This window comes from Pristiophorus japonicus, chromosome 4 (genome assembly GCF_044704955.1).
Source record: "Pristiophorus japonicus isolate sPriJap1 chromosome 4, sPriJap1.hap1, whole genome shotgun sequence".
Lineage (NCBI taxonomy): Eukaryota > Metazoa > Chordata > Chondrichthyes > Pristiophoridae > Pristiophorus > Pristiophorus japonicus.
The window spans coordinates 11,305,325-11,327,353 of NC_091980.1; the positions used below are offsets into that span (position 1 = coordinate 11,305,325).

A 22,029-nucleotide genomic window follows, 5' to 3' on the forward strand; every position below is an offset into this window, starting at 1 on the left:
GCACTGGTCCTAACATCAATCCATGTGGGGCCCAACTACATACTTCTCTCCAGTCAAAGCAAATGTACGCCTACCACTGCTCCCTGCTTCATATCCCTTCGCAACTTTATATACCCAAGTTACCACCTTCCCTTTAATCCCACGTGCTTCTTTTTCGAATGTCTGTTATGTTGCACTTTATCAAATGCATTTTGAAAGTCCACATACATATCTGCTGCACTAACGTCATCAACCCTCCTTGTTATTTCATCGAAGAGCACAGACAGGTCATTCAGGCACAATTTTCATTTAACAAACCGTAATGGCTGTCCCTTATTAACCCATGCTGCTCTAAGTGAGAATATTTTTTGTCCTTGACTATTTGTTTTCCAACCACTACACGTGGACTAACTGTCCTGTCGTTACCAGGTTTATCCCTCACCCTTTGTTTGAATAGGGCGGTAACATTTGCATTCCTCCAAACATCTTGGAGCACTCCCATATTCAAGGGCATCTGTCATGTGATGAAACAGAGATTTTTATTTGTAAATTGCTCATTCTCACGTTCGTAATTGAATGCCTGATAGGCCAAATTGTTTGCTGCTGTTGCTATGAGCCTGCATGTCAATGATGCTAAATATAACTGCTGTTTTTGTGGCAGCCCTGCGTAGTACATATTGAATTTACTTTAGCATGAAACCTGGCTTTTGCTTGTTGCAAATTTTGTTTTGATAAAGTGCATATCAATATGTCCCTCTGTCATTTCTCTTTGCACTGTTGTGATGTTGTTTTATCGAATATATATGAAATTGGTTAAACAAGGAATAATTCCCAAAAGTTTGTCCTCACCCTGCGCTGCTCCACGACGACATGCAAACCGTGATCCTGACCAACTCATCCATCACAGAACCAACCCACTTCCGGACCGGAGTCAAACAGGGCTGCGTCATTGCGCCAACGTTCAGGACCTGAGGCGCAGTCACTAATCACACTAACGGGACTTTTCAAAGAATTAAAGCCTTTCTTTCGTTTCCCACACTGAATCAAAAAATAGTTTTTTTATCAGTGCATGCAGTGGGAACGTTGTGGCTTTTAAGTAAATACCTCTCGCTGAAAATGTTAGAGATTTTCCAAGAATACAATATATAGCACGAAAACGATTATGTTAATAATAAATATTTTCTGAGCTTTGCTCTGGAATTGGTATAAAACTTTGTTTTGATGGGGAAATAATCTATTTATTTTATATTACGTTGGCTACCCGGAGTGCAGAAATCCCTATATAAGTATGTGCAGTGTGTGCTCTATCTGTAAGTGCTCCTGTGACAGTGTTCTCCATAGCAAAAAGATCATACTCCCTGTTACACACGATGAAACGCAATGTAACTGCTATACTGTAGTGAAATTGATAGCGTCAGATTTCCTAAAAATTGCTTTAAATGTGTTCTAAATATTTTTCAATCTGCTACTGAATAAAATCACAACAATATTACAATTATATGATTCAATTCGGCAACTGAATCGTCTTTCTATCGCTTCTTTAACGTTTCTAATTGAAGGCCCTACTTCGTCTAAAAGCCTGGGTTTAGAATTGATATTTTTGCAAGTATATGCCACTCTGTGTGCTGAAATTGGTCTGGGACGTCTGAGCTTGTATAGTGTCACTATTGTCTGAAGATACATCAGTACCACTCAGTCTTGCATACTGATTTTGTTTTCTCAATTATTTTCCAATTTATAGATTGAATATTAAAAAAGGCACAAGGCGTGTGCGTGTCAGAGAATGACAGACACAGAAGTACATGTCCAGCAAGCAATCACAAAACACCAAATTCAGAATGTACAGAGCTCCCTTAGAAAGTTATAAGTCAAAGCTGCATGATTTGGAGATTAGACGCACCGCCATGCATACCATGACGCTCGCTCCTTCACTGCTGAAAGATGCCAGGAAACTACCAATGAACATAACTTCACTTTAAACCCATAGTTGTATGGATATATGCCACACACTCCAGTTCTAATTTAATCTGAATGAAGTTCGCTTGGTGCTGATTTTCTCCGTGTGAATTAGCTGCTGAACCCCGAACAATATAAATTGATCAATCAAGTATTATTGAGAACGGCTCTTCTGCAAACTGACACAGAACTCTGATCCCCATTCGTCCTGCAGCTTTACAGGTAGCCTGGCAAGTACTCGAAATTAATAGTGTATAAGCAAACATATTTTAAAAACTGCTTGTCACCTACAATGTTAAAAAAAAGGTGGGAACATAAATTAAATTACGTGTTAGAATCTCTTTGGTCAATTTTGCCACCCCCAATAGAACTAAAACGGCCCTAAACAAAGTCAAAAATGATATCTTGAGTTCGGCGGTGCAGAAGTTATTGGAAACAATTAACAGGGACAAAATAAACTTTCATTTGGAAATGCACGTGTTATTCAAATAGAACCGGCATTGATTTGTTAAAGGAAAATCGTGTCTGACTAAATTGATTAAATTCTTTGATGAGGTAATATCGAATGTTGACAAAGGTACTGCCGTAGATATTGGATATATGGACTTTCTGAAAGCATACATCAAAATGCCACAAGAGCATTTTTAAGAAAATTGAAACGCATGGAATGATGGAGAAAGTGCTGATGCGGATACAGAATTGGCTCAGTGAAATGAAGCAAACGGTGATGGTGAATGATGTTTCTCTCACTGCGAGGTGGTTTGCAGTGGTGTTTCTCAGCTTTGGATCCATTAGTCTTTTCAATTTTTATGAATGACCTAGGCCGAGAGCTTTGTCTCGGCTGATGCTGCAAAATGACTGCAATTTATATTCAGCTCCATTGCAGTCAACATAACTGAATATCAGGCATTGTATCTATTGGGTGACCGATCCGATAGCATCTGTTCTGAGCCACCATCTAAGCAGAATTTATAGGCCCGAGACTCATTGTAGGAAACAGCAATATAAAGTTTGCAGATGATAAAAAGCTTGGTAAAATAGTAGGTGGTAATGAGGATAGTTAGAGGCTTCAGAATGACACAGAGAGATGGTTAAATGGGTAGCAACATAGCAGATGGCGTCCAATACAGATAAGTGTGAAATGCTGCACTTTGGGAGGACAAATATGGAAACACAGTATACCATAAATGAAAAAATTCTGAAAACTGTGGCTGGGCAGAAAGACCTTGATGTCCATTAGAAAAAATCCTGAAAGGTGATCGAGCAAGTTGATAAGGTGATTTAAAACGCATATGGGTTACTTGGGTTTATAAACAGAGAAATAGAATATAAAAGCGAAGTGATCCTAGTTAGGCCTCACCTGTAGCATTGAGGACTATTTTGGGCATTTCTTTTCAGGAAAGAGGTAAAGGCATTAGAAAGGGTACAGAGGATGTTTACAAGATATTACCAGCGACGAGGGACTTCAGTTATCAGGTCTGGCTGGAAACGTTCAGAATCTTATCCTTCGAACAGAGAAGATTAAAGATGACCTAATAGAGGTTTTCACGATAATGACAGCTTTTGATAGAGTAAATAAAGAATACGCTTTTGCTTTGGCGAGTAGATCAACAGGTTATAGATTCCAAATAATTGGCGAAAGATATAGAGGGGAGATGAGGCGACTTTTTTCCCTCGGAGAGTTGTTGAGATCGGAAAAGCTCTCCCTGAAAAGATGGTGGCAGTTGATTCCATAAATAATTTAAAAAGAGAGCTGGATAAGTACTTCAGGATGAAGAACTTCGAGGGCTATGGACAAAATGCCGGGAGGTGAGTCTAATCACAAGTGTTCTATCAAAGAACCAGCACAAGCACGGCAGGACGAATGGCTTCCTTCTGTGCTGTAAGTTTCTATGATTCTAATTTCATAACCTCAGCATCCGATTACACCCAGAGCTGGTCTTCATGTCCCCTTTCTTCACAGCACAAAGACTGCCAGCTTCTACATGCATAACATCAGCCAATTTATCTCACCTAATAATGAAACCCTCAACCACGCCTTTATCACCACCGGGTTCAATTATTTCAATGTTTTCCTGGTCGGCCTCCCTTCCTCTCCCCTACATGAATTTCAGCTCATGTAAAACATTGCTGCCCTTATCCTATCTCGAGTCCAGCTCACCCGTTGCGCCGTTCTCGGTTATCTGCAAAGCCCCCTGGTCTCGCAACGCCTCAGATTTTAAATCCTCTTCGTTATATGGAAATTACTTCAAGGCTACTCGTCAATTATTTCTGCAACCTCCTCCAGACCCACAAACTCTGTCCCGGAATCTGCGTCCCCTCGCCTCTGGCTTCTGTTACAGATTCCTCCCATCACCTCCACTCCCTCCCCCCCTCAACCCCCCCCCCCCCCCAAAGCCCCCGCCCCCACGCCCCACCATTGGCGGCAGCGCCTTCAACCACCGAGATCCAACATCCCTAAATTGCGCCACTCGGGACCTCCGCATCTGTTCCTCCAATTTCTTCGTTACACCCACTTTTTTGACCAAACCGTTGTTCTTACGTTACAATAGCGTCTTTGGTTCAGCGACCATGTCTTTCAGATGAGGCGTTCGAACATATTTGCCATAAATACTCTTAACAAATGCAATATCTCGTTAATGGCCTTTCCCATTCGCCATTACTGATTATTAATCCAAATAACAGCACAGCAAGCGTTTATTCTCAACATTTGTAACTTATATTTAGAATGGAATCACATACAAACAGCGTGTATGTCCGCAGTATTAAACTTTTGCGTTTCCATGACAAAGTCAAAGACTTACAAACCCCTGTTCAATGCACAACCTACGGGTCCAGTCATTGAACCTCAACATGACCTTGATAAGATCATTTGATGAAAACCCAGATGCTTCGGTTATCATGTACGTGTTGTGAAATAACAATATATTTATGTATAGCACATTTTAATAGGGATTAAAAAACTAAAAATTGTATTTATTATTGCTGGGATGTTGGGGTCGATGGCAAGGCCAACATTTATTGCCCATCCTTAATAGCCCTTGAGATGGTGCTGGTGAACTGCCTTCTTCAACCGCTGCAGTGTGTCTGGTGAAGGTACTCCCGTAGTGTTGTTAGAGGGGACTTCCAGGATTTTGACTCAGTCACGATGATGGAATGGCGATATATTTCCAAGTCGGGACTGTATGTAACTTGAAGAGGAACTTGGAGGTGATGGCGTTCCCTTGCGCCTGCTGTCCTTGGCCTTCTAGGTGGTAGAGGTCGTGGGTTTGGGAGGTGAAGAAACATGTGCGAGTTGCTGCAGTGCATCTTCTAGATGGTACACACTGCAGCAGCCATGGTAGAGAGAGTGAAATTTGAATGTGGTGGGTGACTTGGCATTGACGTAGTCTGGTTCATCCTGGGTGGTGTTTAGCTTCTTGGGTGTTGTTGGAGCTGCACTCACCTAGACAAGTGGAGATTATTCCATCACATTCATGACTTGTGCATTGTAGATAGAAAGGCTTTTGGGAGACAGGAGGTGAGACAGTCGCTAAAGAATGCCCATCATTTGACCTGCTCTTGTAGCCACAATATTGATGTGTCTGGTCCATTTTAGTTTCAGGTCAATGGTAAGCCCCAGCATGTTTATTGTGGGGGATTCGGTCATGGTAAAGCTATTGAATGTCAAAAGACAGTGGTTAGATTCTCCCTTACCCACTCACCTAAACTGTGCAAGTCACCCTGCAGCCTCTTAGCATCCTCCTCAAAGTTCACACCGTCACCCAGGTTATTGTCATCTGCAAACGTGGAGATATTACACACTATTCCTTCATTTAATCATTGATGTATATTGTAAATACTGGGGTCACAGCACTGAGCTCTGCGGCACCGCACTAGTCACTGTGTACCATTCTGAAAAGAACCCATTTATCCTGACTATCTGCTTCCTGTCTGCCAAGCAGTTCTCTATCCACATCAATACTTTACCCCCAATACCAAGTGCTCTAATTTTGCACAACAAGCTCTTGTGTGGAAGCTTGTCAAAAGCTTTTTGAAAGTCCAAATACACCACATCCACTGGTTCTCCATTGTCCAATCTACGCGTTACATCCTCAAAAAATTCTAGAAGATTTGTCAAGCATGATTTCCCTTTCGCACATCCATGCTGACTGGAAGCGAACCTATCATAGAAACATAGAAAATAGGTGCAGGAGTAGGCCATTCGGCCCTTCTAGCCTGCACCGCCATTCAATGAGTTCATGGCTGAACATTCAACTTCAGTACCCCTTTCCTGATTTCTCGCCATACCCCTTGATCCCCCTAGTAGAAAGGACCTCATCTAATTCCTTTTTGAATATATTTAGTGAATTGGCCTCAACAACTTTCTGTGGTAGAGAATTCCACAGGTTCACCACTCTCTGGGTGAAGAAGTTCCTCCGCATCTCGGTCCTAAATGGCTTACCCCATATCCTTAGACTGTGACCTCTGGTTCTGGACTTCCCCAACATTGGGAACATTCTTCCTGCATCTAACCTGTCTAACCCCGTCAGAATTGTAAATGTTTCTATGAGGTCCCCTCTAATTCTTCTGAACTCCAGTGAATACAAGCCCAGTTGATCCAGTCTTTCTTGATAGGTCAGTCCCCCCATCCCGGGAATCAGTCTGGTGAGCCTTCGCTGCACTCCCTCAATAGCAAGGATGTCCTTCCTCAGGTTAGGAGACCAAAACTGTACACAATACTCCGGTGTGGCCTCACCAATGCCCTGTACAACTGTAGCAACACCTCCCTGCCCCTGTACTCAAATCCCCTTGCTATGAAGGCCAACATGCCATTTGCTTTCTTAACCGCCTGCTGCACCTGCATGCCAACCTTCAATGACTGATGTACCATGACACCCAGTTCTCTTTGCACCTCCCCTTTTCCTAATCTGTCACCATTCAGATAATAGTCTGTCTCTCTGTTTTTACCACCAAAGTGGATAACCTCACATTTATCCACATTATACTTCATCTGCCATGCATTTGCCCACTCACCTAACCTATCCAAGTCGCTCTGCAGCCTCACAGCATCCTCCTCGCAGCTCACACTGCCACCCAACTTAGTGTCATCCGCAAATTTGGAGATACTACATTTAATCCCCTCATCTAAATCATTAAAGTACAGTGTAAACAGCTGGGGCCCCAGCACAGAACCTTGCGGTACCCCACTAGTCACTGCCTGCCATTCTGAAAAGTACCCATTTACTCCTACTCTTTGCTTCCTGTCTGACAACCAGTTCTCAATCCATGTCAGCACACTTCCCCCAATCCCATGTGCTCTAACATTGCACATCAATCTCTTGTGTGGGACCTTGTCGAACGCCTTCTGAAAGTCCAAATATACCACATCAACTGGTTCTCCCTTGTCCACTCTACTGGAAACATCCTCAAAAAATTCCAGAAGATTTGTCAAGCATGATTTCCCTTTCACAAATCCATGCTTACTTGGACCTATCATGTCACCTCTTTCCAAATGCGCTGCTATTTCATCTTTAGTAATTGATTCCAACATTTTCCCTACTACCGATGTCCGGCAAACTGGTCTATAAATCGCCGTCGTCCCACTCCCTCCTTTTTTAAAAAGTGTTCTTACATTAGCTACACTCCAGGTCATAGGAACTGATCCAGAGTAGATAGACTGCTGGAAGATGATCACCAATGCATCCACTATTTCTAGGGCCACTTCCTTAAGTACTCTGATATGCAGACTATCAGGCCCTGGGGATTTATCGGCCTTCAATCCCATCCATTTCCCTAACACCATTTCCTGACTAATAAGGATTTCCCTCAGTTCCCCGTTCTCGCTAGATCCTCGGTCCCCTTGTATTTCCAGAAGGTTATTCATGTATTCCTTCGTGAAGACAGAACCAAAGTACTTGTTCAATTGGTCTGCCATTTCTCTGTTCCCCATTATAAATTCACCTGATTTCTGACTGCAAGGGACCTACGTTTGTCTTCACTAATCTGTTTCTCTTCAAATATCTATAGAAAGTTTTGAAGTCAGTTTTTATGTTCCCAGCAAGCTTCCCCTCATACTATATTTCCCCCCTCCTAATTAATCACTTTTCCTCCTCTGCTGGATTCTAAATTTTTCCCAGTTCTCAGGTTTGCTGCTTTTTCTTGCCAATGTATATACCTTTTCCTTGGATTTAACACTATCACTAATTTCCCTTGTTAGCCACAGTTGAGCCAGCTTCCACGTTTTATTTTTACTCCAGACAGGGATGTACAATTATTGAAGTTCATCCATATGATCTTTAAATATCTACTATTACCTATCCACTGTCAACCCTTTAAATATCATTTGCCAGTCTCTCCTAGCCAATTCACGTCTCATACCATCCATGTTATCTTTCCTTAAGTTCAGGACCCTAGTCTCTGAATTAACTGTGTTACTCTTCATCTTAATGACAAATTCTACCATATAATGGTCACTCTTCCCCAATGGGCCTCGCACAACAAGATTGCTAATTAGTTCTTTCTCATTACATATCACCCAGTCTAGGATGGCCACCCCTTTAGTTGGTTCCTCGACATATTGGTCCAGATAACCATCCCTAATACACTCCAGCAAATGCTCCTGCTTTGCATTGCTACCAGTTTGGTTAGCCCTATCAATATGTAGATTAAAGTCACCCATGATAAATGCTGTACCTTTATTGCACGCATCCCTAATTTCGTGTTGGATGCTGTCCCCAAACTCACTACCACTGTTTGGTGGTCTGTACACAACTCGCACTAGCGTTTTCACCCCTTTGGTATTCCTCAGTTCTACCCATACAGGTTCCACATAATCTAAGCTAATATTCTTCCTTACTATTGCTTTAATTTCCTATTTAACCGGAAAAGCTACCCCACCTCCTTTCCTTTCTGCCTACCCATCCTGAATGTTGAATACTCCTGGTTGTTGAGCTCCCACCCTTGGTCACCCTGGAGCCATATCTCCGTAATCCCAATTATATCACAGTTAATTCGTCCAATTTATTATGAATAGTCCTCACATTGAGTCACAGGGCCCGCAGGCTTGTCTTTTTAACACACTTTATCCATTTATAATTTTGCTGTAATGTGACCCTTTTTCATTTTTGCCTTGGGTTTCTCTGCCCTCCACTTTTACTTTTCTTCTTTCTATCTTTTGCTTCTGTCCCCATTTTATTTCCCTCTGTCTCCCTGCATAGGTTCCCATCCCCTTGCCATATTAGATTAACCCCTCCCCAACAGCACTAGCAAATACTACCACTCACAATGGAAGATGCGACCATAGCTAGAAGCCTGAAGTTTGAACAGGAACCAAATAGACACGTTACTTGTAACCTGCTAATATTTGTTCGTAATTATGCTTGACTTGCGCATGTCCTTTTCAGACCAACCTTCACGGCCTCTCCTATTACGGAAGGGCGCATAATCGAGCTGGAGCAGTCTGCACTGCAGTTTCCTCCTCGATAACTCTGACCTTTGAATGCATCAACATATTTACTCATCTTTATAGCTCACAATCAGATTTTTTCTCTCAACAATACACACATATCTGGTTCACACTTTTAGTAACGAAATCAATTCACTCATAGTAACTATCGGAGAGAAAGAGCAAGGTGAAATAGTATCTATAGCATGAACTGCGCTGATATCTCTGGAAATATAAGCAACAAATTACATCGAGTTACCGGTAATTGAACAACACTTTATTTGGTCCTGTACATTAATAAAATGCAGGTGGATCTAAAATGCATCCTGCTGAGCCTCTCCTGCAAGATGTAGGAAAGTACTATTATTGATTTCTCAGGCTAAGCTTAAATCAGCCAAATCCACTTATCGAAGAAGCACGAAGTATGCAGTTTATCGAGAATGCGATGCTAATCTGACTGGAGGAAAACATTTTTTTCGGTGGAGCGAGCTTATTATCTAGTTATGTGAAGTATTCTGGTCTTTTATATTATACATTCACTGTACTTGTTCAGAAGGTACGACAAAATTGTATTTTGCTAATGTTTAACTTAATGCAAAATAATTGTCAGGCTGCATATAATATGTTATATAGAGTTAAAAAAATAAAACTACAAAATAAAATTCTAATTTTGTCTGGATATTTGCAATTTTACACCCGTAAATATATCAGTGGGTAGAAGATTAAACACACCGAAACAGTCTAGCTTTAACAATAATTGCTGCATTTATTGGTTGAGACTCCTCGTGTCGCTGTCTACCAATAAAGATCCGAGCCGCTGCGAGAGATCGACCTCCTCCTCCGCCTTGGAAACATAAAATAGAAGCGAAGAGGCAGACGGTGGCTGCGTTTATGTTGTGCGGCTATGTACGGAAAATCTGACCAGATTGAGTCTTTGCATCCCAACGTTCAATATTATTATCTAGATATATATTCTAATCACTGTTGTGGCATAATAGACAAGTTAATATCATCGATTGGCCGATATTTGAATATTTTGGTACAAAAGCCAGCACAGAACAATGGCGAATGAACTGGTGAGCGGGGCGTCTTTCATTTTCCTGCTTTGTGTGTCGGACCTGGTTTCGGGACAGATTCGCTACTCGATTCCGGAGGAGCTGGAGCACGGGGCCTTTGTGGGGAACATCGCTGAGGATTTAAGTTTGGGAATTATCGGCTCGCAACTCTCGGCTGGTCTCTGATCACATAAAGTAATACATGGAGGTAAATCTGGAAAACGGGATTCTATTTGTCAATGAAAAAATCGACAGAGAACAGCTTTGTAGACAAAGCTCGACCTGTTCCCTTTCTCTTCACATAGCGGTGGATAATCCTCTGGAAATACATCCCGTTGCAGTGACGTTACTAGGTGTAAATGATAATTCGCCCAGTTTTACAAAGAGTGAATTCGCCCTGCAGATCAGTCGAGAGCGCGCTCGATCAAGATGTGAGCCTAAATACAATCAGCGCTTACCAGATCAATCCAAATCAACACTTCGTGTTGTAATGTGCAGACAAGAAGGGATGGGAGTAAAAGTGCGGAGCTGTTATTAGAGATGTCCCTGGACCGTGAACAACTGTCAATGATTAAACTATTGTTGAAGTAAAAGCAAGAACCTGTGTGTGAGAGAGAAAGACAGGGCGCTATAAGTCCAGGAAGCAATCGCATAACACCAAATTGATTGTGGCTATAAATTTTATAAAGCAATCATGTTAGACTTGGGATTTAACCCTGCATACCATTCCTTCGTGCTGAAAAATGATAGAAAAACACTACTGAGGAAAAGCTTATGTGTAACCCAGAAATTCGCCAAGCCCCATGCCGAGTTTCCATGGTTCTAACACGCCCTAAGCTGCCCTGCATAGCTATATTGTAGAAGAAGACGCATGCTGCTAAACTCCAGCAGTCCCACTGCAATGCTTTCAAGTCCTCAAGACCCTCAGCCGAGTTCCGCCAAACTCCAGGATCATTTCGAAATCACAGGATCGCTGATAGAGCTGCAAAAGCCCTTGACTTCCCCCATTGCCACCAACGCACAGGTATGCTTCAAATGGAAATATAGCCACATACCCTGCTGTAATCTTAAAATAAATGATATACAACCTGAATTGGTGCATCATACCATGATTCAGTGAATCATCAGCCTACATTGTAGCGAATAAAATTAAAGGTACGTGTAGATATATATATATATAAAATATACACCTCATTACTGAAGGAGTACTGCGCTGACGGAGGAGCTATCTTTAGGATAATACGTTAAACCGAGTGCTCCGTTTGCTCTCTCACGTGGACGTGAATTTTACTATGGCGCCATTTCGAAGAAGTGCAGAATAATTATGCCCGTTGCCCTGGGCAACATTTCTTCCTCAATCACCATCACAAAAGCAGATTATCTGGTCAGTATCACATTGCTGTTTGTGGGGGCTTTCTGTGCGCAAATTGACTGCTGCGTTTCCCACGTTACAACAGTGACCACACTTCAAAAAGTACTTAATTGGCTGTAATTTGGGATGTTCAGTGGTCGTGAAAGCCACTATATAAATGGAAACCTTTGTTTTATTTACTGTTTCCACTGAAGAATTGGCATAGCTCTGACATTCAATCCCCAAAACAACAGGAAAATGGCAGAATGCAGTTTTCAAATTGGATGTTAGCTAGAACAACTTAGCAGGCCTGATATTATCAGCTGCGTAATAGAAACACTCCCATTGGTGAGTAACTCTACCAATATATTATTGGTACATGTATTCACATACTCCATCTGCCGCACACAACTATTTGCAGTTGCTAAGTTCCACAAGTCGAGGGTGCCCAAACCCATGCCGACATAATGAACAATTTAACCTGGGCAATGTAACTGGAGATACATTAGTAATTAAAGAAAAATGGTCAAATAAATGGTATTGAGAGCGGTTTTTCAACAGATTGTTCGCCCTGATTATCCTTTCTTACTGCAGCTTTACAGATAGCTTAACAAGAACACGTCATCAATAGTTTAACGGCATTTGTAACGGCAGTCTTAATCTCCAACATAGTTAAAACAAATTGTTCTTGTGAACCATTCTTGTTCGTCAGCACAATTTACAGATATAAATAACCACAAACCAAACTAGGATTTCAACGCTTGTGTCTGTGAATGCATTTTTTAAATATTTCTTAACACATAATATATAAATGCACCTTTATCCACAGCATTATACTTTGTGGTTTAATGTAGTTTTCGTAGGCAATCCTTTGGAGTCGAAGATGACTTGCATCCACATTAAAATGAGTTCTCAGCTGTCTGATGATTCCAATGCAGACCAACAATCTTTGTCACAGGTTAGGCAGTCGGTGGGTTAAGGGTGGGTGTGGGGTGCTTGGGTTGTCGTGCGCTCCTTCCTGCTGTTGTGCTTGGTTTCAGCTTGCTCCCGGAAAAGAGATTTGAGGTGTTCGGCGCCTTCCCAGATGCTTCTCCTCCACTTTAATCGGTCTCGGTCCATGGATTGCTAGTCGTCGCTGAGAATGTTGCCCTTTTTTAAGGAGGTTTTCAGGGTGTATGTGTTAAAGTGGCAGTTTACAGCATTTTCTTTGAGCACTAGGTGCTGCGAAATTCAGAATGCGTTTAAGAATTGTGTTTATCACTAAATTTTCAAAGGAAATTTCCACCGTTGATCACGATTCCACAAGAAATATCAAATGAATATCTGGAAACCCCAAACATGATATGTACCACGTTAAATTCACCATAAAATTCGTACATCTTGAACTTGTGAAGGTTGAAAAAGGACTATTATTTCAGGGACAATTTTGTTCAGCTCATACAACCGTGAATAGAAGCTTACGTTTTAACGTACCTTTTCAATATTAATTCTGGATAAAATGTAAGGTTAGACATCTGAACATTGGAGGATGCGGCGGTAGGCAGTAGCTTGTTGTTTGAACAGGTTCCAAATAGACACGTTAGTTATAACCTGCTAATGTTCAGAATTCTGCTTGACCTGCTCCTCTCCTTTTCAAAGCTTCTTGCACAGCCTCTCCGATTACTGAAGGGTGCATATTCGAGCTGCAAGAGTATGCGCTGCAGTTTCCTCATCAATGACTCTGTAGTTTTGAATGGATCAACATATTTACTCAAAATCAGATGTTTTTCCTCAACAATACACACAATTATAGTTCACATTTTTAGTAACTCATAGTAATTATCGGAGAGAAAGGGCAAGGCGAAAGATTATCTACAAAGGCCAACTTCGCTGATATATCTGGAAATATAAGCAACAAATTATATCGAGTAGGTCGTAATTTAGCGAAACTTTATTTGGAGTAGATATTAATACAATGCAGTTAGATCTAAAATGTTTCGTGCTGATCCTCTCCTGCAAGACGTAGGGACGGACTACAATTAATTTCTCAGGCTTAACATGAATCTTGCCGAAGAATCACGATGTCTGACGTTAATCGAGATTGCGATGCTAACCTATTATTATCTAACTGGAAGAAAACCTTTTTTCAGTGGAAATAGCTTGCTATCTAGTTATGTGATGATTAATTGACTGAAAACATTCCTGACTTTTATATTTTACATTAACTGCACTCTGTCAGATGGTAAGATAAAATTGTATTTTACTAATATTTAATTTTTTGCAAAATAATTGTCAGGCTGCATATAGTATGCTACATAAACTTAAAAAAGAAAACGACTAAATGAAACTGTATTTTGTGTGCGCTAGTCTGGATTTTTGCAATTGCACACTCATAATTATAGCGGTCGGTCGATGGTTAAACATATCGAATCAGTCGAGCTTTAAGAATAATTGCTGCAGTTATTGGTTGAGACTCTTCGTGTCGCTGTCTACCAATAAGGAGCCGAGACGCTGCGAGAGATCGACCCACTCCTCCGCAAGAGAAACACAGAACAGAAGTGAAGAGACAGACGGTGCCTGCGTTTATGCTGTGCGGCCATGTTCGGACAATCTGCTCTGATCGAATCTTTGCATTTCAAGGTTCAATATTAGTATCTAGATTTATATTCTAATTACTGTTGTGGCATAATAGACAAGTTAATATAATCGATCGGCCGATATTTGGATAATTTGCTACAAAATCCAGCACAGAACAATGGCGAGTGCACTGATGAGCGGGGTGTATTTCATTTTCCTGTTTTCTGCTTCGGATCTGATTTCGGGACAGATTCGCTACTCGATTCCGGAGGAGCTGGAGCACGGGGCCTTTGTGGGGAATGTCGCTGAGGATTTAAGATTAAACGTTTGGGAATTATCGGCTCGCAACTTTCGGCTGGTCTCTGATCACATAAAGCAATACATGGAGGTAAATCTGGAAAACGGGATTTTATTTGTCAATGAAAGAATCGACAGAGAACAGCTTTGTAGACAAAGCTCTACCTGTTCCCTTTCTCTTCAAATAGCAGTGGATAATCCTCTGGAAATACATCCCGTTTCAGTGAAGATACTAGATGTAAATGATAATTCACCCCGTTTTACTAAGAGTGAATTCTCCCTGCAGATCAGTGAGCTAATTGCGCCGGGCGCGCGCTTTCCTCTCGAGAGCGCGCTCGATCCGGATATGGGCACAAATACAATCAACTCTTACCAGATCAGTCCAAATGAGCACTTCGGTATTAAATTGCAGTCAAGAAGGGATGGGAGTAAAAGCGCCGAGTTGTTATTAGAGAAGTCCCTGGACCGAGAACAACAGTCAATATTTAATCTTGTACTGACGGCCATTGACGGTGGGATTCCCCACAGATCTGGCACAGCTCAGATTATCATTACGGTATTGGACGCGAATGATAACGCACCTTTATTCGATCATGAAATCTACAGGGCGAAAATAGCAGAAAATGTCGCAGAAGGTACCTTGGTGACAACAATTAACGCTGCTGATTTAGATGAAGGTACGAACGCTGAATTAACATATTCTTTCACCAATCACGTTTCCCAAAGGATGCGCGGGCTGTTCAAATTGGACCCAGAAACTGGAGAGATCAGAGTTCAAGGCGTACTGGATTTTGAAGCATCAAATGTTTATGAACTTGACGTACAAGCTGTGGAAAATGCGTTAGATGGTATAGCAGGACACGCCAAAGTTATGGTCGATATTATAGACACGAATGATAATGCACCCGAGTTAGACGTGACCTTGGTGTCCAGTACGCTGCGGGAAGATGCTCGTCCCGGGACTGTGATCGCTCTGATCAGCGTAGCGGATCCAGATTCAGGTGAATATGGACACATTCAGTGTCAGGTTCCAGGGAATATTCCGTTTAAGCTCGAAAATCCTTTGAGAAACAATTATAAGTTGGTTACAGATGGTATTCTGGATCGTGAAATGGCCCCTGTGTACAACATCACTATTTCAGCCTGGGATGGAGGGTCTCCTCCTCTTTCAACAACTAAACCCATCTCAGTTTCGGTAACTGATGTAAATGACAACGCACCGAGGTTTACACAATCCTCATATAATGTGTATTTAATGGAAAACAACACCCCAGGTGCATCTATATTTGCTGTTACTGCTTTGGATGCTGATTTGTATCAGAATGGAAAAATCACATTTTCCATCCTAGAGAATCAGATGCAGGAACTGTCCGCGTCTGACTACGTCACGATTAACTCCAAAATTGGGAACATTTATGCAGTGCGATCCTTTGACTATGAACAACAAAAACATTTCCAGATCAAAGTTCAAGCTCGGGATGCTGGATCTCCCCCACTGAGCAACACTGCCATCGTGAATGTTGTTATCTTAGACCAAAATGACAATGCTCCAGTTATTGTTTCACCTTCAATGTGGAACAGCTCAGCATCAGTGGAGATTGTGCCTCAGTCAATGTATCCAGGATACTTGCTCACCAAGGTAATCGCGACTGATGCCGATTCCGGTCAGAACGCACGGCTTTCCTACCAACTGTTGGAGGCCACTGATCCCAGTCTGTTTACTGTGGGGCTTCTTTCTGGTGAAATCAAATTAAATCGACATTTACTGGACAAAGATATCATCACAGAAAGACTGGTTCTCTGCGTGAAGGACAATGGACAGCCGACTCTCTCCAGTACGACAACAATCTTCTTTTCAATCTTGTCCATCGTCACCGAAAAACCTTATGAACGAACGGAGACATCCAGAGAGTCGGAAGATTTCGGGGATGTAAATCGTTATTTAATCACCATTTTAGGATCAACATCTTTCTTCTTTCTTGTAATCATAATTTTTTTGATCGTCTTGAAACTTAAACAAGACAGTACTAATGCTAAACATGTCAGCGGTACAGTTTGTTGTGATAGGCGGAGGAATTCGAATGATGCCTTTAATCGGAGACCTGGACCAAATGAACCATTACATTATACCGAACCTGCTCAAACAAAAGATTACCGCTATACCGTGTGTTTATCTCCAGAATCATCCAAAAGCGATTTTCTGTTTCTTAAGCCCTGTCAGCCAACCTTGCCTTTCAATGATTTGGCTGTCCGGGACACCAACGCAAACAAATAATTCAGCAGCAATTTCTATGCTGGGAATGGCAGATAATTCACTTTGGTAAATAGCTATTTGTTGTGCATTAAATTACAGGATATGTATTCTGTATATATCCAAATCTTCACATTGGTATTAGAATGATTGAGAGGCCAAATAGCTTAATCCTCTTCCGATGACTCTAAAATTAGTGATATTGAATATACCATCCACTTTTCTGATTGCGCTGAATACACAATTAACGTTAGCATGAAAGCTGGCTCTCACCTGTTCCATTGTCTGTTGTCAAGAATTGTATAATCAAAGTGTGTCTCTCTCAGCCCTCTCATCGTTGCTATGCTGATTGGTCAATCGCATGTACATTTCACTAGTTATTCACAGATGCGTAATTTAAAGGTTTGATGCGTAATCACCGGTGATTTTAATAGTGAGGTTTCATAGAACGAAATCCTTTCTTTGAAAAGTCATAAAATATTTTATTTTATCGGTACATGCAGTGAGAAATTTCAGTGAATACCTCCGTCTGAAAGTGGCAAATATTTTCCAAAGTTAATTATATGGCAATTACATTGAGTATCTTAAAGATAACAACGCCTGAGCTGGGCCCCAGACTTCACAAGTAACACAGTTTTATTGGGGAAATAATCTATTTATTTTATGTTAATTTGGGTTCTTGGGGCACGCAAAATCTCGCTGTAACTATATCCAGTATGCATTATTTTTGCAGGTGCTTGTCCGATAGTATTCTCCAAAGGAAAGTGTAACACCTGCATGTTATAGCCTGTGTCACAAATAGCTGCCACTGTATAGTGAGGGCGAAAGCCCAGCATTTCCTACAAATTGTTCATTATGTTTTCGCATGAATTTTTTTAGGTGCTATTTTCCCCATTGACTATATTTCTAATGATTTCAATAATGACTGGGACCAAATAAACAAAGAAAACCAACACGTCACCTTCTGAAGTTGTCAACTGAATTACTTTTCATGACCTCATTAACGTGTTTACTTGAAGGTATTACATCGGCTAAAAGCCTGTGTTTGGACTTGAAAAAGTTGCACATAGATATGACTCTGAGCAATGTACTCTCAATGATCAGCAACGTGAGGTAAGGTTTCAGCGATAGTGCTGTCAAGCGACATTCACTCAAAAATAACCTGCCCATTGATGCTCAGTTTGGGTTCTACCTGGATCACTCGGCTTCTGAACTCATTACAGCCTTGTTCCAAACGTGGACAAAAGAGCTGAGTTCCAGAGGTGAGGTGGGAAGTTCTTTGCTTATCAACAAGGCAGCAGTTGACTGAGTGTGGCATCAAAGAGTCGTAGTAAAATTGAAGCCAATGGAAAGCGGGGGAAAACATTCCACTAACTATAGTCATAACTAGCACAAATGAAGATCGTTGTGGTTCTTGATGGTTTATGATCTCAGCCCCAGGAAGTATCTGCAGGAGTTCCTCCTAGCAGTGTCCTCGGCCCAAACATTTTCAGTTGCTTCATCAATGAACTTCCTTCCATCAAAAGGTCAGCAGTGGGAATGTTCGCTGATGATTGCAGTGTTGAGTTCCCTTTCGAATCCCTCAGATTTTGAAGCAGTCTATGCCCAAAAGCTGCAAACCCTGGCTAATATTCAGGCTTGGGCTGATAAGTGGCAATAACATTTGCGATAAGGATGTGTCATACAATCTCCATTCGTATTCAACAACATTACATCACCGAATCTCTCACCATCAACATACTGGAGCGGGGGGGGGGGGGGGTCACCATTGACCAGAAAATTAACTGGACCAACCACATGATACTGTGGCTACAAGTGTAGGCCAGCGGCTGGGTATTCTGCAGCAAGAGTCTCAACTTCTGTCTCCCCGAATACTTGCCACCATCAACAAGGCGCATGTAAAGATTGTGATTGAATACTATTCACTTGCCCGGATGATTCAGCTCCAACAATACTGAATAAGCTCGTCACCATTCAATACCAGCACACCATTGCTGCATTGTGTATCATCAACAAGATGCACTTCAGGAACTCGCCAAAGCTTCTTCGACAGCACCTCACAATCCCCCGACCTCAACCACCTAGCAGGATAAGGGCAGCAGGCGCATGGGAACAGGATCACCTCCAAGTTCCCCTCCAAGGCACACGGCATCCTGACTTGGAAATATATCATGGTTACTTCATCGTCTCTGGGTAACAATCCTTGAACTCACTCCCTGATAGAATGGTGAGCAAGCCTTCACCACGCGGACTGAAGAAATTGAAGAAGGGGCCTCACCACCACTTTCTCAAGGGTAATTAGGGATGGGCAATTAATGCTGGCCTTGTCTGCAATGCCACATCTCTGTAAACTTATATAAAAGAAAACTCGTTTTTTGCAGTCTTAGCAAGAATATTGTGACCAATATCCGAGGATGCCTCAGTGCTGTTGAGTTCTGTATATTGATGGAGCATCCTTACAGTTTCCAATCTAAAGCTTTTGATTTTATATTCTATTTTTAAAGTAAAAACAAGACGCTGTGCAGCTGAGAGAGAAAGAAAGGGCGCTACAATTCCAGGAAGCAATCACATAAGTCCAAGTCGAGTGTTGCTGTAAATTTTATAAAGCTATAATGTTAGACTTGGGATTTAACCCTGCATACCCTACCTCCATGCTGACAAATGATAGGAAAACACCAATGAGGAAAATCTTATGTATAACCCATAATTTCGCCAAGCCCCACGCCGAGTTTCCATGGTTCTAACATGGCAAATATTTTGCAAAATTAATTATATAGCAATTACATTGAATATCGTAAAGATAAACAACGCCTGAGCTGTGCCCAAGGCTTGACGAAAATCATAGCTTTATTGGGGAAATAATCTATTCATTTTATATTTATTTTGGTACATGGGGCATGCAAAATCTCGCTGTAACTATTTCCAGTGTGTACTATTTTTGCTGGTGCTTGTCCGATAGTATTCTCCAAAGGGAAATGTAACAGCCCCCTGTTATAGCCTGTTTCACAAATAGCTGCTACTGTGTAGTGAGGGCGAAAGCCCAGCACGTCCTAAAAATTGTTCAATATGTTTTGCATGAATTCTGTAGGTGCCATCTTCCCCAGTAACTATATTTCTAATGGTTGCAATAAGGACTTATACTAGATAAACAAAAACAAACAAAAATTCACCTTTCGGAAGTTGTCAAATGAATTGTTTTCAATTTCCTCATGAAAGGTCTAACATCTGCTAAACTCCTGTCTTTTGGACATGAAAATGTTACATGTAGATGTGACTCTGAGCTGTGTACTCGCCATGATCTGCAAAGTGAGGCAAGGTGTCAGCGATAGTGCTATCAAGCGACACTCACTCATCGATCTCCTGCCCACCGATGCTCAGTTTGGGTTCTTCCAGGAGCACTCATCTCCAGATCTCATTACAATTTTCGTCCAAACATGCACAATAGAGCTGAATTCCAGAGGTGAGCTGAGAGGGTCTTTCCTTGAATTCCAGGCAGCAGTTGACCGATTGTGGCATCAAGGAGCCCTAGTAAAATTGAAGCCAATGCTAAGTGGAGAAGGCACTCCAATGACTATAGTCATGCATAGCAGAAATGAAGATCGTTGTGGTTCTTGATGGTGAACGATGTCAGCCCCAAGAAATAGCTCCAGGAGTTCTGCTGGGCAATGCACTAGGTCCAAACATTTCAGCTGCTTTATCAATGACCATCTTTCCATCAAAAGGTCAGCAATGAGATTGTTCGCTGATGATTGCAGTGTTGATTTTCACTTGGAAAACCTAAGGTGATGAAGCAGTCGATGCCCATATGCAGCAAAGCCTGGATGACATGCAGATTTGGGCTGATAAGCGGCAAGAAACATTTGCGATAAAGAGGTGCCAGACAATCTCCCTTAATATTCAACAACATTACTTCACCGAATCTCCAACCATCAACATCATGGGGGCGGGCGGGCGGCAGGGCGGGGTGTGTCACTATTGACCAGAAAGTTAACTGGACCAACCCCTTAATGTTGTGGCTACAAGAGCCGATCAGCAGCTGGATATTCTGTGGCAAGAATCTCAACTTCATCCCTCCACTCGTCCCAGTCCTTTCCACCATCTACAAGGCACAAGCCAGATTTGTGATTGAAAACTCTCCACTTGCCTGGATGACTGCAGCTCCAACTATACTCAATAAACTCGACACCCTTCATCACCAGCGCACCATGGCTGCATTGTTTATCATCCACAAGGTGCCAAAGCTTCTTCGACAACACCTCTCGAACCCGCGACCTCGACCACCTAGAAGTACAAGGGCATTAGACGCACGGCAACAGGACCACCTCCAAGTTCCCCTCCAAGTCACACGTCTTCCTGACTTAGAAATATATCGCCGTTCCTTCATCAGCTCTGGATATAAATCCTTGAACTCCCTCCCTGTAGAACTGTGTGCGTGCCTTCACCACACGGACTGCAGCGGTTGAAAAGGCTTTTTCTGAAAGGTAATTAAGGATGGGAAATTAATGCTGGCTTTGTCTGCAATGCCATTTCCTTGAAACTTTTATAAAAGAAAACCTGTTTTGTTACCTTCTGAGTAAGCATATTGTGACCAATTTCCGAGGATGCCCCAATGCTGTTAAGGGCTATATATTGATGTTATATCATAACTGTTTGCACTCAAAAGCTTTTCATGTTATATTCTATTTTTAAAGAAAAACAAGACGCTGTGTGTATGAAAGAGAAAGACAGAGCAATATAAGTCAAGGAAGCAATCACATAGCACAACATTGAGTGTTACTATAAATTTTATAAAGAAATAGTGTTAGACTTGGGATTTACCACAGTATACCCTTCCTCCGTGCTGAGAAATGACAGGAAAACACCACTGAGGAAAAGTTTATGTTTAACCCATAATTTCGCCAAGCACCACGCGGAGTTTCGATGGTTCTAACACGCCCTAGGCTGCCCTGCACAGCTATGAAGAACGAGCATGCTGCTAAACTCCAGCAGTCCCAATGCTGTGCAGTCAAATCCACAGGACCCTCACCCGAGTTTCGCAAAAATTCAGGATAATTGCCAAATCCCAGCATCTCTGTTAGCGCTACAAAAGCCCGTGACTCCCGCCATTGCCTCCAACGCACAGGTATGCTTCAAAGGGAAATACAACCACATACCCCGC

General features: G+C 41.9%; 1 protein-coding gene across 1 annotated transcript; it reads left to right on the forward strand.

Annotated features, from left to right (window-relative positions):
- Window positions 1-14,501: 14,501 nt before the first annotated feature.
- On the forward strand, window positions 14,502-16,895 carry LOC139262002 (protocadherin-10-like). The gene has a single exon (XM_070877171.1). The coding sequence runs from the start codon at window positions 14,502-14,504 to the stop codon at window positions 16,893-16,895; it is 2,394 nt and encodes a 797-aa protein (XP_070733272.1).
- Window positions 16,896-22,029: the final 5,134 nt, after the last annotated feature.